The 20,411-nt window shown below is 29.4% G+C and overlaps 1 protein-coding gene across 1 annotated transcript; it reads left to right on the top strand.

Annotated features, from left to right (window-relative positions):
- The first annotated feature begins 1,739 nt into the window (after positions 1–1,739).
- Positions 1,740–9,725, top strand: LOC108482183 (mechanosensitive ion channel protein 10). The gene is made up of 5 exons (XM_017785298.2): positions 1,740–3,200; positions 7,990–8,113; positions 8,562–8,855; positions 8,926–9,128; positions 9,209–9,725. The coding sequence occupies exons 1-5, from the start codon at positions 1,954–1,956 to the stop codon at positions 9,495–9,497; spliced, it is 2,157 nt and encodes a 718-aa protein (XP_017640787.1). The 5' UTR covers positions 1,740–1,953; the 3' UTR covers positions 9,498–9,725.
- Positions 9,726–20,411: the final 10,686 nt, after the last annotated feature.

The raw sequence follows: 20,411 nt of genomic DNA, 5'->3' as shown, positions 1-20,411 counted from the left end.
TTAGTAAAAAAATTTGAGAGATTTTTGAGAGTTGATTGAGAAATTTGAGAGATTTAAGAGAGAAATGTGAGAAATTAGTAGGTAGGAAGTTTATAGTTTTTTTTTTTGACCGTTGGGAGATAATGACTATTTAAAATAGTCGTTGGAAGTGAACATTAGGAGGAGGAGAAAAACGCGCTGACCTAGACGTGTTTTTGCTTAGCGTGTTGAGCTAGAAGCGCTTCACTGGTTAGAGGGAAAAAATGCTTCTAACTGGAAAAGTTTTTTCTAATTTTCCCTTGAAAATAACACCTGCTAGACGCGTTTTAACAAAATCGGCCTATTTTCGTCATTTTAAAAAAATTGGCCTAGTTCCATAATTTTGAAAAAAAAAGGGTTTTATTCCATAATTTAGCCATATTTTCATGTTTTATTTTTCCAAAATTTTATTAAAAATAAAATCATGCATGTAAACCCACAACAATTATATTAGTAAAATTTTTAAATTAAAACTCAACTAAAATTTTATTTTAATACTATTATGCACATTTTATTATATCCATTTATTGTTTATCTAAACTATTGTTTAAGTCATTGATTAAGTTGTGTCACAAGTCAACTAGGCACCAACTCGAGTTAAGAAAATTACGAAAATATTCTTCCATATTTAAAAAGTTATATTATTCAAGGGTATTTAGTCTTTTTATTTTTAAAAAATAATAAAAAATTAGATGTGGTTGAATTTGAACCCACACTAAATGTATTAGTAAAACTTTTAATTTACTACTCAACTAAAGTTTTATTTTGATATTTTTATACGTAGTTTCCACACGCATACGCATATGATAAAATTTCTAATATTAATAATGTTATTGTTAAATATGGCGTCACAAATTAACTTAACACTAACTTAGGATTGATGACAATACTATGGCAAATAATTATATTCATGTAGTATTCTTAATCAAATGTATTCATATGTTTAAATTTCTATTTTTATTTTAAGATTCCACATAATTCACTTGTTATTATTAATTATTTTTAAACCATACATTTCATTATTTATTGCATGTTATTTTTAAACATAAATTTATATTCTAAATACTTGGTTTCTATATGCATACGTATGTGATAGAGTTTCTATAGAGTTTCTAGCATTGATAATTCATATTATAATATATAAAAAAATAAGATTTGAACTCATGTCATTAAGCTTCGGACAAAATGTCAATAACTTCTCTAATCAAATCTTGTTAAAATTTAAATGTTAGTAAAAATTAATCCATTTAAGATAATTTTACATGGGAATAAATTATTTTAGTATGATTCTAAAAGTATAATTTTTAGACACCAATAAAATAATACAACATCATCAAATTTTAAAGATAACGAAATATTATTATACACTCATATATATCTACTATATTCTCTAACTTAATTTTTATTAAATTAAATTATTTGAAATAATTAATTTTTAAATTATAAACAAACATATTTTCTTGTTTTACAATTTTAATATTTTTTCATAAGTTATTCAACCAATTTTTAAAAAGAATTAATAAACAAAAATTTATTGCATTAAATTTTCCGTAATAGGAATTGTGTAAATTTTAAAATTTTATATTATTTATTTATTTTATTTTAATTACTTATATTTTAAAATAAATTAAAATGGAAGATTCAATTGAATATAGACGAATGTATAATATGTATTTAAAATTTTATTGGGTGGTAAATTTTTACCGATGCTAAGATATTCCCAATTTACAATATATGCACGTTATTTTTTATATTATAGTTATTATCTGGTGCTGTATGTATAAGTCTAAATTCACACGTACACTCCGGCCAGCATCAGTTTCGACTCTCTCACCCAGTTTTTGAAGAAAATATTGAAGCCATTTTTGTCTATGAACTCTTCCTTTCTTTCCTTTTCTTCTTCTACAAAGCTAGAAAGACTGAGGGAGAGCTTTAATGGAGGTTCAAAACCAAAATAAACAGAAGCCCAATTCAGATCAAGTAGTCCTCTTCATGGATGAACCAAACTCCAAACACAAAGAATCATCTCCTCAGGCACAGGCTCAGGCAGATAGTAACAACATTACCCTTCCACTCTCACAACAACAAACCCCCGCAAAAACAAAAACTCTTCGCCGTCTCAACTTCTCTAAACCCAGAGCCCGTTTTGCAGAAACAACCTTCCCTCTAACTCCCAAACCCATCCCCGAATCCGATGAAAACCAACCCTTATACCCTCACCACGATACCTCCTCCACCGACTCCGATGACGACTGGTTCGACGACGAAGAAGAAGATGGTAATGTAGGAGATAGTAAGGAAGCCGAGTACAGAAGAAGAAGAAGAAAAAGAAAGATCAACAGAAGAGCTTTAATTGAGTTCGTTCTCTTCATCATTATCATGATTTGTTTGATATGTTCTTTAACTCTACAATCGCTCCAACACAAACTTTGTTGGGGTTTAGAGTTATGGAAATGGTGTCTTATGATCATGGTTTTGTTTTGCGGACGCTTGGTGTCGGCTTGGGTTGTTGGGTTCATGGTTTTCCTTATAGAACGGAATTTCATGCTTCGTGAAAAGGTTCTATATTTCGTATATGGATTAAGGAAGAGCTTTCAAAACTGTGCTTGGTTAGGGTTAGTTCTTATAAGTTGGATGATCATGTTCCCTGATATTCACAAACAAAACATCGTTGTTAAAAAAACATTTCTCGGCCTGATTGCTGTTCTAACCGGCGCCACAATTTGGCTACTGAAAATCGTTTTGGTGAAGGTATTAGCTTCATCCTTTCACGTAGCCACCTTCTTTGATCGCATGAAAGAGAGCGTTTTCCATCACTATATCCTGGATGCACTTTCGGGGCCTCCCTTAGACGAAGAGCCTAAAAAACGAGGACTGAAGCATGCTAAAACCATGCCTGCCAGGCTGAGCCCGGAAGGCAGCGGCGGAGGCGTGGCCAGAACGTTGTCGAAGAAAGGGTCGAGAAGGATTGACATAGAGAAGCTGAAGAAGCTTAGCTTGGAAGGGAGAGCTAATGCATGGAGCGTCAAGAGGCTGGTCAACTACGTTAAGTCGTCGGGATTGTCCACGATATCCAGGACGGTCGATGATTTTGGGGCGGGGGAATCGGAGATTAACAGCGAGTGGGATGCTCGGACATGTGCTCAGAGGATCTTCAAGAATGTGGCCAAGCCAGGGGCCAAGTAAGTTTGCCTTTTAACCCTGTTATTGCTTAATTCCTCATTGCCCATCGGAATCTAATGAATCATTTTATAATCTCATTTCTTAGATTGAAGTTGAACCATGAAAATAAAACGCCAAGGATTTATAGATACATTGAATACCATCCCATATTATCCATAATTGTTTTAAAAAAAATTTAATGAGCTAGAAAGCACTATCAAATGCATCAGCTCTGTAAAATTAATTACAAAATTTCAACATTTGGAAAAAGATCATATTTTTATATAAAAAAGAATAAGCATCCATTTTTTTCTTTTACATTTTCTAAAAGCAAAAAGGCTGCTAATTGCAGGCCCATAATTTAGCACGTATGCAACATGATATGCTCCCAATTCCATCTCTACTTTGAAACATGCTAGAATTCCAGTCATCATCAAGTCATAGAATATATATAGTCCAACCCCACTGCGCACTCATTCCGTTTGATATATAAGAACAGGAATGTCACTCTGTCACGTTTTATTTATTTGAGACACTAATTCCTTCTGTCTTAATCAATCTTTTTCTTTTTAGAATATTCAAGAATTTATAAAAAATAGAGGAATGCAGCCATTATCTTAGCTGTGATATGCACTTTCACAGCAATTAAATCTTGTGCACAGAAAGTGGGGAATATTTATATTTATAGTGGAAAATGCACACTCATCATTGAACTCCACTTGGGATTTTCTTTTCTTTCCAAGGTTTGGTTGACAACAAAAATCCTAGGATTTTTTTTAGTATAGGTAAAAATATAAAAATACACCGCTTTTATAATAATATAATTTATTTATTTTTTAATTAAGTTAGTATTTTTTGACTTGTGATATCATCCAACTTAAAATCATCCTAAACAATTTAAATACGACTTTAATCAATTCCTACACTCATTCTCTATTTTTTAATATTTATTTTTAATATTTTATTATATGTCTATAAGACACTTGTCAAATCCTTGACTTTATTTATTTGTGAAGTTTAAAAACTCTACCGACGGTGCACCAAATATGTTTCATATTAATTTCTAATTTTTTTTGTGGTAATACAATAAAAATACTAATGCAATATTAAAAATTGGTTATTATAAATAATTCCATGTAAATTTAAAAATATTGTGAAATTAGAAAACTTCAATATAAACTTATTATATGTAATGACTACTGTAGTAATTTTATTGTTATAATTTCAAATAATTGAAAGAATGAGCAAATTTAAGGGCTAATTGAGTAAATTTAAATTTCAAAAGTACTTATAAATAAAGTATAAAATGTTGAGTGGTTTAATTTGTAAATTTGTTCCTTCAACTTTAATAATTGAAATTTTATTTCCTTACTTTCCATTTTTGCAGTACATTTGAGAAAAAAAAACTTTTTTTTTTCATTAGTAGCTTTTTGCTTTTTATTTTTAACCGTTAATATTTTTTCTAAAACCAGTAATCACACGACACCGACTAAACTTGAATCTCCAGTTTTAAGTTACTAGAAAACCATAAAGTCAACCGAATTTATTTTAAAAATAAAGCCATTTCTTATTTTGTATCTTGTATTTGAAAAAAAAAATGTATTTTTTGTGTTCTTGAAAATTAAAAAAATAAGGTCATATTTTTCATCTTCTTCGAAATTGAATACAATCTTTTAACTTTCATCTTTTGAAATACTTAAAACCTACAAAAAATTATCACCATGTCATCCTTTGATTTTCGAAAGTAACAGTCTTCTTTAACACGAGGGTAATAAAATTCATTGAAGCACTTAAATTATAAAAGACTACAACTTCTATCAATTTATATTAGTGTTTTAAAATTTTCAAAATTAACTCAAATAATCTATTTATGAAAAAATTCAAACATAAACAATTTTCAATTCAATATGCAATCGAAAAAAATTCCTGATATTGTTTTTACGAAAGTATATAAAGATGAACTTTTAAAAATTAGAAAGCGATTATCTTTTTTGGTGTGAGAGATTTAAATTTTAATGAAATATTAAACTCGTCAAAACTTATTAAAATTTAATTTAATTTTTCTTTTTATTAGATTTAAAATCATATTGAGGTGTATATAATTTTATGTTATTTTTTAATTATTTTGCATATATGATCTACTAATATTAAATTTTTAATTATTGTGCATTTTGATAAAGAATTATGTGTAGAAACATTTATGGTATAAACTGTTCATTAATTAAGCATAAGAAAAAATTTTAAAAAATATTATTATCATTGTCATCTTTTAATCGAAAATATTTAATAAATATAAAAAAACATATATGCAGTAAAGTATTATATAATTAATTTTTATATTAGTTGTGTTATTTATAAAATAATGATAATAATTATATCCCATTAAAAATATTTAAGGAGAAGGAATTCCACATCATCCTTATCCTTTTCAATAGGAAAATGACTAACAAATTTTTCTCTTGATTTTTAGTGTTTTTCTCCTGAAAATTTTTAATTCAACTAAAAATGTAAAAGTGCAAGAAAAAATATGATTTGATATTCTCTTATTGGAAAAAGATAAATATGGTGTGAAATCATAATTTTATATAATCTTTTCTCATATTTAAATTTATTATATTTAAATAATTAAAAGATATACATTAAATATACATTAAAAGATATTACTTTAAAAACAAAAGTTATGGGCCAAAAATTCAGCACTAATATTTAAAGAATATTTGTAAACTAATTTGAAAAAATTATTAGCAATTAAAATATTGTCACTAATTTAAGCATAAATAAAGGAAGAATTTAAACCTAGGAATTAAAAATTGTTAAAGTTGTTATAAAAAAAACTGTCAGGTTGAAAAATCTAAGTAGTAATATTTATTAGGAATAAAAATATCAGAAAAATTCTTAAATAATTATTTATTAAAATATATTTTTTTGTCATTAATATTTTAATATACACCAGTAATTCACGTGATATGTTATTAATATTTTAGAATTAATTTATTGAGTAGTAATGATTCAAATCATCTTAGTTATCATTATATGATTTTAAAGATTTGTTTCCTAAATTTAGTTAGTTGACCGTGATCAATTTTATTATTAGTCAAGCTGAAATGTTTTTATTTATTAGAAATAAATATATTTTTATCATCAATTTAAGAGTAAAATTAGAAGGGTATAATTTAAGGATAAAATTATGTTTTCTATAACATGGTAACCTGCCAAGTATTAATAATTTATGGTTCGAGAATTCAACTATAATATATTGGATTATATTTCATAATTATAACTCTAAATTGCTATTGTATATACATATTAGATTAATAACTTTAAATTACCATAATATATATTAAATAAATAAGATAAATGATTTTGTTTTTGGTATCTAATAAATTTTAATAAACTTTGTTTGGGAAAAGAAGGAAATTATATAGATAAGGTATTTTCCAAAGGTAAGATTACTAATTTCAAAAGGTAAATAGAAATGAATAAATCTTTTTAAAAGAAAAGCAAAGGTAAGGTTAGTTTTTACAAACAATGTGAAAGTGTATAGATAGTGTTGATTGAGAATGACGCATCGTAGAAACCAAAAAATGGTCCTAAAATCACATTTGTCCATAGGAATTGTACGGCTATATAATATATGTGATACTCGACCATTCACTGCATGGTTTTATGTTTTATGTTTTTTTCTGTTTGGCATTACAAATTATTTTAGCTTTTAATTCTTTTTAAAAAATTAACTTTCTATTTAATTTTCATCTCTTTTAATTTTAAATTTGCATTATTTATCAAAACAATTCAAAACGAATGGATTTTTCTATTTTTTAGTATTTAAACTTGTATTATTTGTCAAATTACCTCAAAATAGATGGAATATCTTTCTTGATGTGATATCCACATGAATTGCTAAAAGATGATTTTAAACAATATTTTTAAAAATTAAAAAATTATAAACAATATTTTTAAATTTTTAAAATTAATTACTTGTCAACATGGACTGCACATGGATGCCACACTAGTAAAATTAATTTTTTAATCTATTTAAAGATGATTCAAAAATAATACAAATTAAAAATAAAATAAAATATTAAAATAATTTTTTATAAGGCAAATAAATAATTATGTCTTTCAGTTTTAAAGAACCAGTGGCTACATACTTTGTCTCTTTCCATCAACAAAGCATAGGAAAGGAAGTTTCCTCAATTTATTTAAATTATAAATATTGAAGTTTTAATCTATTATCCATATATTAAATATTAGCATTAAGTTAAATACATATTTTTACTAATTATTTATCATAATTTATGAGGTGTAATTTAGTGACTATTTATCTTGTTTTTTTTAATTATGTGGTTGAAGATTTGATTCCTACTCATAAAAATGGAGTACATTTCGTTACCTTTATTTCTACAAAACAAAAGTACACATTTAATATATAACTTTGTTTTAATTGAATAGTTGAGTTGAACATATAATCTTATAGATTACACGAGTTTAACTTTTCATTAATTTAAATAAATTTATGTCAATATAGATAGGATTTAAATGAAATTTTTAGTTTAAGTTGAGTTATTCTATTATTTCAAATATAAAGATGTAATCAAAATAATAAATTAAACCTTAGAATAAAAACGAGAAAAATTGTCGCACAAGCACACAAAAGAAGAGAAATAATATTTGATTTTAAGATTCATTCTCCATCAACTTTGTTTTAAAAGTACTTTCAACTTAATCATTTTCCCTGCATTCTCCTAAATAATTATCACCTCTAACTTAAATTTTTATTTTAATTCTCTTTAATAAATACATATAAAGGTATATAGAAGAGGATGACCTATTGAAGTTCTTGAATAGTGAAGAAGTTCATACTATATTTCCTCTCTTCGAAGGAGCCCTTGAGACTGGAAAGATCTCCAAATCTTCCTTTAGAAATTGGGTGGTAAGATTCAATTATGAGGCTTTATTTTTAAATAATTTAATTTAGATCTCATATTTTCTAGTGATTTATATTGCATTTTCATGTAGACTATGTGTATGTACATCAATTTCACTGTTTAATTAAAAGTTTTATAGTTAAAATTACTTTTATAGAATGTAGTATAAAAGTTTGAAATTTTAAATTTTAAATTAAAATTATAGTCTAATAATTATTATTGTTGGTAATTTTATTAAAATTTGTCAATTTGATTTTAGTCCTATGTCATGTCACACAATGACAACTTAATCAGCATGTTAAATTGACAAATTTTGAGAAAAATATTTATAATTTTAATGGTTGTATTAGGATTTTAAAATAATACAAAAGTAAAAGCACTTAATTTTGAATTTTTAGTGGGTATTTTTTTTAAATGATTAATTGTATTGATGAATAGTACGTTAGTATCCAGGTACATGCATATGTTGAGCGCAAAGCCTTGGCTCATTCCTTGAACGATACCAAAACAGCAGTCCAACAGCTGCACAGATTAGCAAGCGCAATAGTTGTTGTGATTATAATCGTAGTTTCCCTTCTAGTAATGGGGGTTGCTACCATTAAGGTCATCTTCGTTGTTACATCTCAGTTGCTTCTTGTGGGATTCATGTTCCAAAACACCTGCAAAACCATCTTTGAATCCATCATTTTCGTCTTCGTTATGCACCCTTTTGACGTGGGTGATCGTTGTGTCATCGATGGAGTTCAGGTAAAGGGATGGTTTATTTCTTTACAAACGAAAATCAATATTTAAGATATTGATTGATTGCAAACCGCAGATGATTGTGGAAGAAATGAACATATTGACTACAGTGTTCTTAAGATATGACATGGAGAAGATATATTATCCGAACTCTGTTCTTCTTACAAAGCCTATTAGCAACTTCAGAAGAAGCCCCGACATGGGAGATACTGTTGATTTCACCATTGATGTCTCTACTCCTATTGAAGATATCAATGCTCTCAAGAAAGCTATACAATTGTAAGTACTCTACTTCACCGAAACATGAATAATTAAAACAAGATGTAAATTAGAAAGATGAAGTGAGAGGGAAATTGCAGGTATATTGAGAGCAAGCCAAAGCATTGGAGTCCAAAGCACACGTTGATATTCAAGGAGATTGAGAACATGGACAAGATGAAGCTGGTTCTTTGCGTTCAGCACACAATAAACCACCAAAACTATGGCGAAAAAAGCAGTCGAAGATCAGAGCTGGTGTTTGAATTGAAAAAGATCTTCGAGGCTCTTGGTATTAAATACCGTCTTCTGCCTCAGGAGGTTCATCTTATCACCAACCAGCTTAACAACATCATGCCCAATGCCAATGCCAATGCCAGAATCCCCACGTAATCAAATATATATATATATATATATATATATATATATCCATTTCTTCAACAGCAAAAAGAAAAGAAAAGAAAAAAAAAAAAAGGAAAACCTATTTCCTACGCTTGTTTTGGACCTAAAAGTTCGGTGTCTTTAGAACGGGTAACACTTTGAAATTGATTGTTTTAGTTTGTACATTTTGATGGGGTAATATTGGTTTCAATAAGATAATAAAGATAATGAATTTAGTTATGGTAGTAGCAACATTAAAATTAATAATGAAATACTTATTTAAATTTAAAAATAATGACGGTGGTAAGGTGAAAATAAATTTAAAAAATTTAATGAGTGTCTCTATATATAATAAAAATAAAAATATTAAAATCATATTTATATTATATAATAACTTTAAAATTATATTAATGTTAAATAATAATTAAAAATTTTAAATTCATATTTATATCAAAATAAATTAACTATTTCAATTATATTTATATTATTTAATAAAATATATTAAAATTGTTTCATTTTAAATAATAATTTAATAATTTTAATATAACAAAGATAATAAAAATTAAAAGGGATAAAAATGAAAATGATAAACTACACCCAAGGTCACTAACAGAAGTGAAGCCAGATATTTGTTTTAAGCCAGATATTTGTTTTAAGGGGTTAAAATTAAATTGTAATTTTTTCGATAGTAAAAATGCAATTTCATCATTTTTAATAACCTATACCTTTATAATTTTTAAAAGATTAAATCATTTTTTTATCATTTTAGGGGGCCAAAGTACAATTTTACCTTTATTAATTTAAAATTTTAAAAACTTTAAAGGGCCTAAATGGAAAATTTTTCATTTTAGAGGGGCGGGGCCCCTGCCAAAATCCTCTAGCTACGCCCCTAGCCATTAAATTATTAGTAAGTTTACGTTTTGATCACTCAATTTCAACAGGTTATGAAAAGTCCTTGAACTATTTGAAAGTTTTCAATTAAGTCACTAAACTATTAAAATCGCTATTGTATGACATTCTCTATTTGCACTGCTAGCTACAATTAAAAACTTTTCTTCTCATTCTCTTCTACAATTCATTTCTTTTTCATTAATCAGCTTTGAACATCATAAATATGCAAACCAGAATCCAAACAAGTTTTTTCTCCAATCTAATAATGACTGCTAGATTGGCTTAGATCTAATGTATGCTATTCTACTTGTCAATGAGTATTGATTCACTGTACCGATTATCAAATCGTCACTTAAAGCTCATTAGCTAGACTTTAGAAAAAACTTAACAACCAATAACTTAAATAAAAATTTTCAAATAATTCAATGCCTTAAAATAATTCAATGATTATTTTATAACTTATTAAAATTAAATTACCAAAATATAAACTTATTAATAATTTTAAATTACCAAAATATAAACTTATTAATAATTTAACAACCTTAAGTTTAGTTTACCCAAATAAAAATTATAGGCTCCATTGGAAGTTTTGTCAATAAACCAAACCCTTTGAGCTATAGTTGAAAACGGTAGTAGTGGAGTGCGTTTGCTCCATTGAGATTTTGCCAAACACCTTCCCAATGGTGTTGTGGTGAGATTGGGAGAATTCATAACCAAAATGTCATATGATTCCATTGCACAAGTAGTTTAAGATCCAAAGGAGTCTTGTTGAATTCAACTCAAGTTAAAAAGTCTTGTCACCATTATTAAAAAATTAAAATTTTAATTTATACTAGAAATTCTCTCACGCGTGTATATATATATATATATATATAGAAATTACATATTTAAAATTTAGGGTATGTGGAGTTATATCCCCAACAGGATACAGTCAAAATAACGTACAATAAATAATGAAATCTATAATTTGAAACTAATTAATAATAACATATATAATATGTATGATATTTAGATGAAAAAATTAGATTAAATTGTGAGTAAAAAGAAATTTAAACAAGTAAATACATCGATTAAAAATATTAACTATAGATTGTGAGTAAAATAAAATTTAAACACATTCATATATCACATTAAGAATATCAAATTCACTAAATTATTTATCATGGTGTAGTAATCAATCTTTAGTCGATATCGAGTTAACTTATGACATAAACTCAATCAATAACATTGCATACAATTGATGAAGGTAATAAAGTATACATAATAAAATTAAAATGCACAAAATATTTTAAGATAAAGCTTTGTTTGAGTGCTAATAAAGTGTGGAAATGACGTATTCAGAAAATATGGATGTGTTTAAACATAATATATAATAAATAATGAAACATATGATTTTGATGTGATTTCTCGATCTTTGTAGGTTCAGAAAACAGCTTGATTGAAGAATTGTCTTGAAATGGTTCAAAATGTGGAAACCTTAATTCGAAGCGCTTGAATTCTTTAAGGAACCGTAGCTATATTGAAACTACAACTCGCTTAAACTTGACCTTATACTCGAATCTTGGTGTATCGAAGTCGCCACACCCCGAGAAGGTAAATGGAGTGATAAGACAAAATTTGAATGCCACAAACTTTAAAGAAAGTTTGGTAACTTTAAAGAAAGTTTGGTAAGTTCAAATAGTTCAATGAAGAATCACAGAGAAATATTCTCACAAAATATGATTTAATTTTAAGCAAAAGTTTTTTTTTTTTAATACATGAATGACTTAGAGCGAAATTTATAGGCCTCAAATGACCTCATTTAACTAGCTTAAATCAGACCATTAAATTTGATTTAACTCTTTGATGGTTAGCCCAAAAGGCATGTCTCTTCACTTGTTTTTGAGTAGATGAAAGGGCATGTCTTTTCATTAGTCCATGGATAGCTTAAAGGTCACCATCTTTATGAAGATTAATGCTCCTTAAGTTGTTTTGCAGTCCTTTCTTCTACCATAATTGAATGGCTTCATTCTTTGTATTTCCTCCCTTTAATTGGTGCCATGAATTGGCCTTTAAGTGCACCAAAACCGATCATTATTTGAAGAGTCTTTCTTTGGTCTTTTAAAGAGTCATCTGATCAAAAATGAATGCTTATTAAACACTTGAAACCTATTCACATTCTTGTTTAACTTAAAACATTTAACTAAAAATGAAAATAAACACACTTTAACTTATGTATTAAAATAATAGCCAAATTAAATAACACACACATATATATATAAACTAACTCAAACATATTTATTAACTAAGATGCTTAAATGCATGGTTATAAGATGCGAACTAACTGAACAAATAAGTTACTTAATGCATGACTTGTTTTAAAGATGCAAACTTTTACTAACATAGGAGTTACATAATGCATGACATAATTTATGATATAATCTTAACTAAAATGAGAGTTACATAATGCATGACTATAAAGTACTTGATTAATTAAAACCCAAAAAAAGGAATCATCCAATCTCTTGGATCAAAATTTTGACTTGATCTTGGCCCAATCAGAACTTGATTATTTTGGACTTGTTCCTCACATCCACACAAAGGCCCTTTAAACTCCTTTTGACCCACTTTGTTCGACCTTCCATTGTTGACCCAATTGAAAATCACAAAAGGATCAATCCTCGTTTTGATCATCATAAGAAGATGTGACTTGTAATATCCTGATTTTGGGCCTAGTCGGAATAGTGGTTTCGTGACCACAAAATCCGATATAGAAATAATTATTTTATGAATATTTTAAGGTCTATGATATGATTGCATGATTGTGTGAAAATTTCGTGAAGAAATTTTATGCATAAAGTGCTTAATTTGAAATTTGGGACTAAATTGAATAAATTGCAAAACTTGTGTTCTAGAAGTATTTTGCATAAAATTGAATTAGATTATTAATTAGAGGTCCTTAAAGAGTAATTTTACCAATTTCTAAGTCTATGGACAAAAATTGGACATGGATGGAATTTTGGAAAGTTTAGTAGTAAGGGCATTTTGGTCATTTAGGGTAAAATGAATTAAAATACAAAATTAAAAGCCAATTTTGCTCATCTTCAACCCCATGGCCGAATATAGCAAGGAGAAACCATGGCTAGGGTTTTCAAGCTTCCAAGCTCGATTGTAAGTCCGTTCTAGCCTCGTTTTTAATGATTTTACGTTTTGGAGTCCGGTAGCTCGATTTAGCTTATGCTAGCAATAATTTAACCTAGGGTTTATATTTGGAAAAATACCCATAGGTGAAATTTGTGTATTTTGGTGTTTTATGATAGAATATGAGGTTTTAAATTATGTTAGACAACTTGTGCTACTCGATTTTAAGTGAAAACGAGCAAAAGGGCTTAATTGGTAAAATACCTAATAGTCATAAGTACATGTTAGAGTGAGAATTTGATGTTGCCATAGAAGGAAAAATGATCAGCATGTCATAAAACATAAGAAAATAGGCTGAATTTTAATTTATGAGCTTTGGGGCAAAAGTGTAAATATGCAAAAGTTTAGGGGCAAAATTGTAATTTTTCCAAAATATGATTTTGGGTCAATTTGAATAATGTGAGTCCTAATTAGACTATATTTTAAATGATAGAGCAAGGAAAACTGAAATTGGGCTAAAATGGGGAAAATACCAAGTTGTGGACGAAATGGTAAAATAGCCATTTTAGCATACGAGGTAAGTTCATATGTAAATGTTGGTAACATAGTTATTATTTTAAATGTTTTAATGTTTTTAAATGATATGATAATTATTATGAAATATTATACTTGTGATAATTGTTTGATAATATGTCAAATTATGTGATATACTTGGAAAATGTGAAATACTACCGAGTATCAGTATCGGCATTCCGTAGAAGATGGTTGAGACACATGATTGGGAAAAAGGTCCGTTGAACCTCGGGAATGGATTAGGATACAAGTGACATATCACTGGGATATTTGGGCATCCGAACTCGTTGAGTTGAGTCCGAGTTCACTTATGGATGCGAATGTCCGAACTCGTTGAGTTGAGTCCGAGTTCGTGAGATGTAACTAGGCATCCGAACTCGTTGAGTTGAGTCCGAGTTCACTTATGGATGCGAACGCCCGAGCTCGTTGAGTTGAGTCCGAGTTCACTTATGGGCGGGTTACATGGTAGCTTGGCTACATATGTGGCACTTATGTGCAAACTTTCCATGTATCCGAATTATATTCGATGTGTTCAACGGGTAAAGTTCTACTCAAATGGAGGAATACTTAAGATGAAAGGGACGTATTGGTAAGTGTTGTGAAATGGATACTTTGAACAGGTATGTACTTAACCCTCGGGTTGAAAACTCGATATAACAACAATATGGTAAGATGATAAATGAAAAGGTGATATGAATGTCTTGGTGATGATTATGCAAATGATGTTTTATGTTTGCTTATATGGTTATGTTACTTGCTATTTGCATGTGAGCTTACTAAGCATTTATGCTTACTCCTCCTTTTCATTCCTTGTAGTGTTGACAAGCCAGCTCGGAAATCGGAAACGGTCGGAGGCACGCTCACACTATCCGTATACCATCTTGGCATAATGGCTTGTATATTTTGAGTATGGCATGTATAGCATTATAATCATTTTATATGTATGGTCTTATGATATGGTTATTGAGTTGGTATGGAAATAGAAATGCTTGGTAATGATTAGCCATTGGAATGGCTAATCATGATCATATTTGGTATTATGTATGTCAAATTGCTAGCTAATCCATGGAAACCATGAAATAGGTAAAATTTACCATAAAATAGATTCAGACAGCAGCAGTGACATGAGTTTAAAAAATCACTAAAAATAGTAGAAATGGAATTAAATAATGAATAAGTTATGGAATCGAAGCTTGATGAGTCTATTTTCATATGGAATAAGCGAAACAGGTATATAAGCTATATTTTATGAGATGTTTAAATTTTTGTGAAACAGGGTCAGAGCGATTTCTGGATCCCCTGTTATGACTTTGGAAATTCACCATAAATTTTATAAAGATAATTAGAAGTCACGCTTTATATGTACAGATTCCTTATTGAGTCTAGTTTTATTAGAGACAAACGGAATAGTCATTGAAGGTCTGTATAGGGAGATATCTGATTCGTAATACACAGAGGTCAGAGTAGTTGAACCCTGAAATAGGGAGACTTTAACTAATAAACTGTACTAATTGGCCCAACCAAAATTCTAGAAAAAATTAGTAGATATATATATGAGTCTAGTTTCAGGAAAAATTTACGGAATTGGATTTCGAGTTTCGTAACTCGAGATATGATTTTTAAAGCGACTGTGATGCAGTTAGCCAGCTTGTCTGTAAATTTTAAAATGAATTGTATGAGCTGTTTAATTAATGAATTAAGTCCGTTAACACCTCGTGTTCGACTCCGGAAATGGTCTCGTGCAGGGTGTTACATTTAGTGGTATCGAGCAGGTTTAGTCGGTTCTCGGACTAACCTAGCATGTGTAAAAGTTTAGCTATACATGCCAGCGATCCGTGATAGTGTGATGTCTTCGACGCGTATGAGTACCGTCTTATTTAGGCAGGTACTCTCCAACCGAAATGTGCAGACCATGTTCACGGTTATGTGAAGGTATTTGAGTAAAGTTATGATTATGATAAGTCTCGGTTCAGAAAAGTATGAATAAAAGTTTATGATACATATGTGATAATATGTGAGATGAAAGTTCATGTTGTGATAAATATCCATATTTGCTTAATGCTCATACGATGTAGTGTATGTGGCTTACTTGATAAGATGAACGGAATAAATAGAAAGTAGTAGAGGTATGAATAAAGGTCATAATATTATGATCTGAATGAAAATGTCCTTGTCTTGATTGGATGTCGAATGTTGATGAATGTTAATGGTATATAATTTTTTATGAGATAAAGGATTATAATGAAATGAACTTATCTATGTTAAATTGTTGGACTGAATTATATGATTGTAATGATATGTACATGATGATGCACAAAATGAAAGTTGTGATTGTGATGCAAATATCTATGTTTGTTTGGCCTTATATAATGTCATGAGCATGAATTAATTTAATTAAATGAATGGATAAGTAAAGCTGTCTAGAAAACATAGAATGTATGCATAAGTATATTGTCTAAATGGGACAATAGGAAAATTGGTGTAAGCCAACATGAATGAATGACATGATTTTGATGATGTTACTATGATGATGGAAGTTGTGTCATATGTGTATGTATAAGAAAGTCGAGTCAGAGGTCCTACAACCCCTCCCCCTTACCAAAGTGGTACTTATAATGGAATTTCATGAGATTTGTATTGAATAAGTTTTCGGTTGAGAACCCAAAGAGTTCAAATGATAGAATAATTATAAGTATGATCCGAGATTGAAAATGAGCTGATAAGTAAAGTCGAGCCGAAAGTATCGGATTGATATAAAGATTATTGGAATTATGCCTTGTCCCGAGTTAGAGAAGGAATTCTCTTTGGTAAATCGAATTACTCAAGTGCAAGGTCGAGAAAAGTGTAAATCGAAATTTATTCAGAATGACATTTTTAGTGAATGGTTTAATATAAAATTTGTGTGGCAGAACTAGTTGGGGAAATGATATTTCAAATGTGAATTATCTGAGTATGTGATAATATTGGATGATTTAGCGATCTCTTTGAGATGTTCTATGTGTTCACCCGTTCTCGAAATATTTTTATGGCTATTGATCTTCGAAGAAATTCTTGTTATATGGGAATGTCTTCTAATTTTGGTGTTAGATGAAAGCATTGGTAGTCTGATTGGTTTATAATTTATATTGCTCTATTTCATTGGGTATTCTATTTCATTTAAATCGATAAGAATTGATGAGAGAATTCATATGATATTATGATTCTTTCTTCTACTTGATGCTTCATCGATATATATGTATGGGAAGATATATTGATCTTGTTATATTTGATTTCAGTGGGATTAAATGATGTTTTCTTTTGGACTTTCTTTCTTTGAAGAATTATCGTGGTATTCTGTATTTTCTCTATGAATTTGGTTTTCGATTCTCGGCATAGTATCGTATCTTGGGTTTCTTTATCCCGGATCTCTTTATTCGGATTTCTTTATTCGGGTTTCTCTATCTTGGATTTCTTTATTCGGTTTTCTTGTTATCTTTGTTCCATAATTTGTCAATTATGACTCATGTTCAAATCGTTCTTCATTTCGTGATAATCATGTCAAATATGACTATACTTCTAATTTGATCTTGGTAATGTGGTGATTTTAGTATTGGGATTTTTCTAATTTCTATGTAAGGATTTGACATCGGTAAAGGCATAGGTGATAAAAGCGCGAGTTTTAGTCGGTATGGTAAATTATTTATTTGAAAGATTTCATGTGACAATTATGTCAGGATTATTTTTCCCAAGTTTGATAATAGAATTTCATTTTGTACGGATCAAAGAGTAAATAGTTTGAACGAGAAGTGTATATTTATTAGAAAGAGTTGAATATTAGTTTAAGTCATTACGAATGATAAGGTTTCCATCTTGTGAAAGCTGAAAAGTTTATTACATGTTGAAAGAGTTCGGATAGATGAGAATATTGGTAACCGAAGCGTCTGAACTAGACTAGTCTACATTGAGCAAAGACTTCCTGACTTTCAGTAATGTATTGTTGTATGAATTGTGATGTGTTTCAAGACAGTGAGGTAATGTGATAGTTTAGAGCATCCGATGTTACATAAAATCGGAGTTGTTAAAGGGGTTAAAGCCGAGCATTGGGATCTATCAAAATTATCCTTGTCAATGTTGATATTGGGATGGAAATGAGAAGGATTATTCTTGAGGCCATATCAGAATTATTTCTATGGCGGAAAAAGGAAAATGTGATGTATCCTATTGTTAAATGTTTGGCGAGATCTATAAATCACATCTGTATTGAATGAATTCCTACTCATCAGATTCATGGAATTTCGGTCTCTTTGATTGTTGGATTTCTTGGAATTCGGTCTCCATTAAATCAAGTTGAGATCCGGTTTTATGTCATGATATCATGGGAAATTAAGAAGGGTTGAAAATTTAAGAACAGTTGAGAGTTGAGACGTAAGCTTTTAGATCATATGAGAAATTAAAGAGATGTATTGGAGGCAGTCTAAGTGCAAGTTCTTGACACCAAATATGAGATTAAAAGTGAAGACCACTTTTACGGTAAGATTTTCGGGACGAAAATCCACGAAGGGGGAGAGTTGTAATATCGATTTTGGGCCTAGTCGGAATAGTGGTTTCGTGACCACAAAATCCGATATAGAAATAATTATTTTATGAATATTTTAAGGTCTATGATATGATTGCATGATTGTGTGAAAATTTCGTGAAGAAATTTTATGCATAAAGTGCTTAATTTGAAATTTGGGACTAAATTGAATAAATTGCAAAACTTGTGTTCTAGAAGTATTTTGCATAAAATTGAATTAGATTATTAATTAGAGGTCCTTAAAGAGTAATTTTACCAATTTCTAAGTCTATGGACAAAAATTGGACATGGATGGAATTTTGGAAAGTTTAGTAGTAAGGGCATTTTGGTCATTTAGGGTAAAATGAATTAAAATACAAAATTAAAAGCCAATTTTGCTCATCTTCAACCCCATGGCCGAATATAGCAAGGAGAAACCATGGCTAGGGTTTTCAAGCTTCCAAGCTCGATTGTAAGTCCGTTCTAGCCTCGTTTTTAATGATTTTTACGTTTTGGAGTCCCGTAGCTCGATTTAGCTTATGCTAGCAATAATTTAACCTAGGGTTTATATTTGGAAAAATACCCATAGGTGAAATTTGTGTATTTTGGTGTTTTATGATAGAATATGAGGTTTTAAATTATGTTAGACAACTTGTGCTACTCGGTTTTAAGTGAAAACGAGCAAAAGGGCTTAATTGGTAAAAATACCTAATAGTCATAAGTACATGTTAGAGTGAGAATTTGATGTTGCCATAGAAGGGAAAAATGATCAGCATGTCATAAAACATAAGAAAATAGGCTGAATTTTAATTTATGAGCTTTGGGGCAAAAGTGTAAATATGCAAAAGTTTAGGGGCAAAATTGTAATTTTTCCAAAATATGATTTTGGGTCAATTTGAATAATGTGAGTCCTAATTAGACTATATTTTAAATGATAGAGCAAGGAAAACTGAAATTGGGCTAAAATGGGGAAAATACCAAGTTGTGGGACGAAATGGTAAAATAGCCATTTTCGCATACGAGGTAAGTTCATATGTAAATGTTGGTAACATAGTTATTATTTTAAATGTTTTAATGTTTTTAAATGATATGATAATTATTATGAAATATTATACTTGTGATAATTGTTTGATAATATGTCAAATTATGTGATATACTTGGAAAATGTGAAATACTACCGAGTATCGGTATCGGCATTCCGTAGAAGATGGTTGAGACACATGATTGGGAAAAAGGTCCGTTGAACCTCGGGAATGGATTAGGATACAAGTGACATATCACTGGGATATTTGGGCATCCGAACTCGTTGAGTTGAGTCCGAGTTCACTTATGGATGCGAATGTCCGAACTCGTTGAGTTGAGTCCGAGTTCGTGAGATGTAACTAGGCATCCGAACTCGTTGAGTTGAGTCCGAGTTCACTTATGGATGCGAACGCCCGAGCTCGTTGAGTTGAGTCCGAGTTCACTTATGGGCGGGTTACATGGTAGCTTGGCTACATATGTGGCACTTATGTGCAAACTTTCCATGTATCCGAATTATATTCGATGTGTTCAACGGGTAAAGTTCTACTCAAATGGAGGAATACTTAAGATGAAAGGGACGTATTGGTAAGTGTTGTGAAATGGATACTTTGAACAGGTATGTACTTAACCCTCGGGTTGAAAACTCGATATAACAACAATATGGTAAGATGATAAATGAAAAGGTGATATGAATGTCTTGGTGATGATTATGCAAATGATGTTTTATGTTTGCTTATATGGTTATGTTACTTGCTATTTGCATGTGAGCTTACTAAGCATTTATG

Source organism: Gossypium arboreum, chromosome 13, assembly GCF_025698485.1.
Source record: "Gossypium arboreum isolate Shixiya-1 chromosome 13, ASM2569848v2, whole genome shotgun sequence".
Taxonomy (NCBI): domain Eukaryota; kingdom Viridiplantae; phylum Streptophyta; class Magnoliopsida; order Malvales; family Malvaceae; genus Gossypium; species Gossypium arboreum.
The sequence above is the reverse complement of the archived record's forward strand: the minus strand, read 5'-3'. Positions and strand labels throughout refer to the sequence as shown.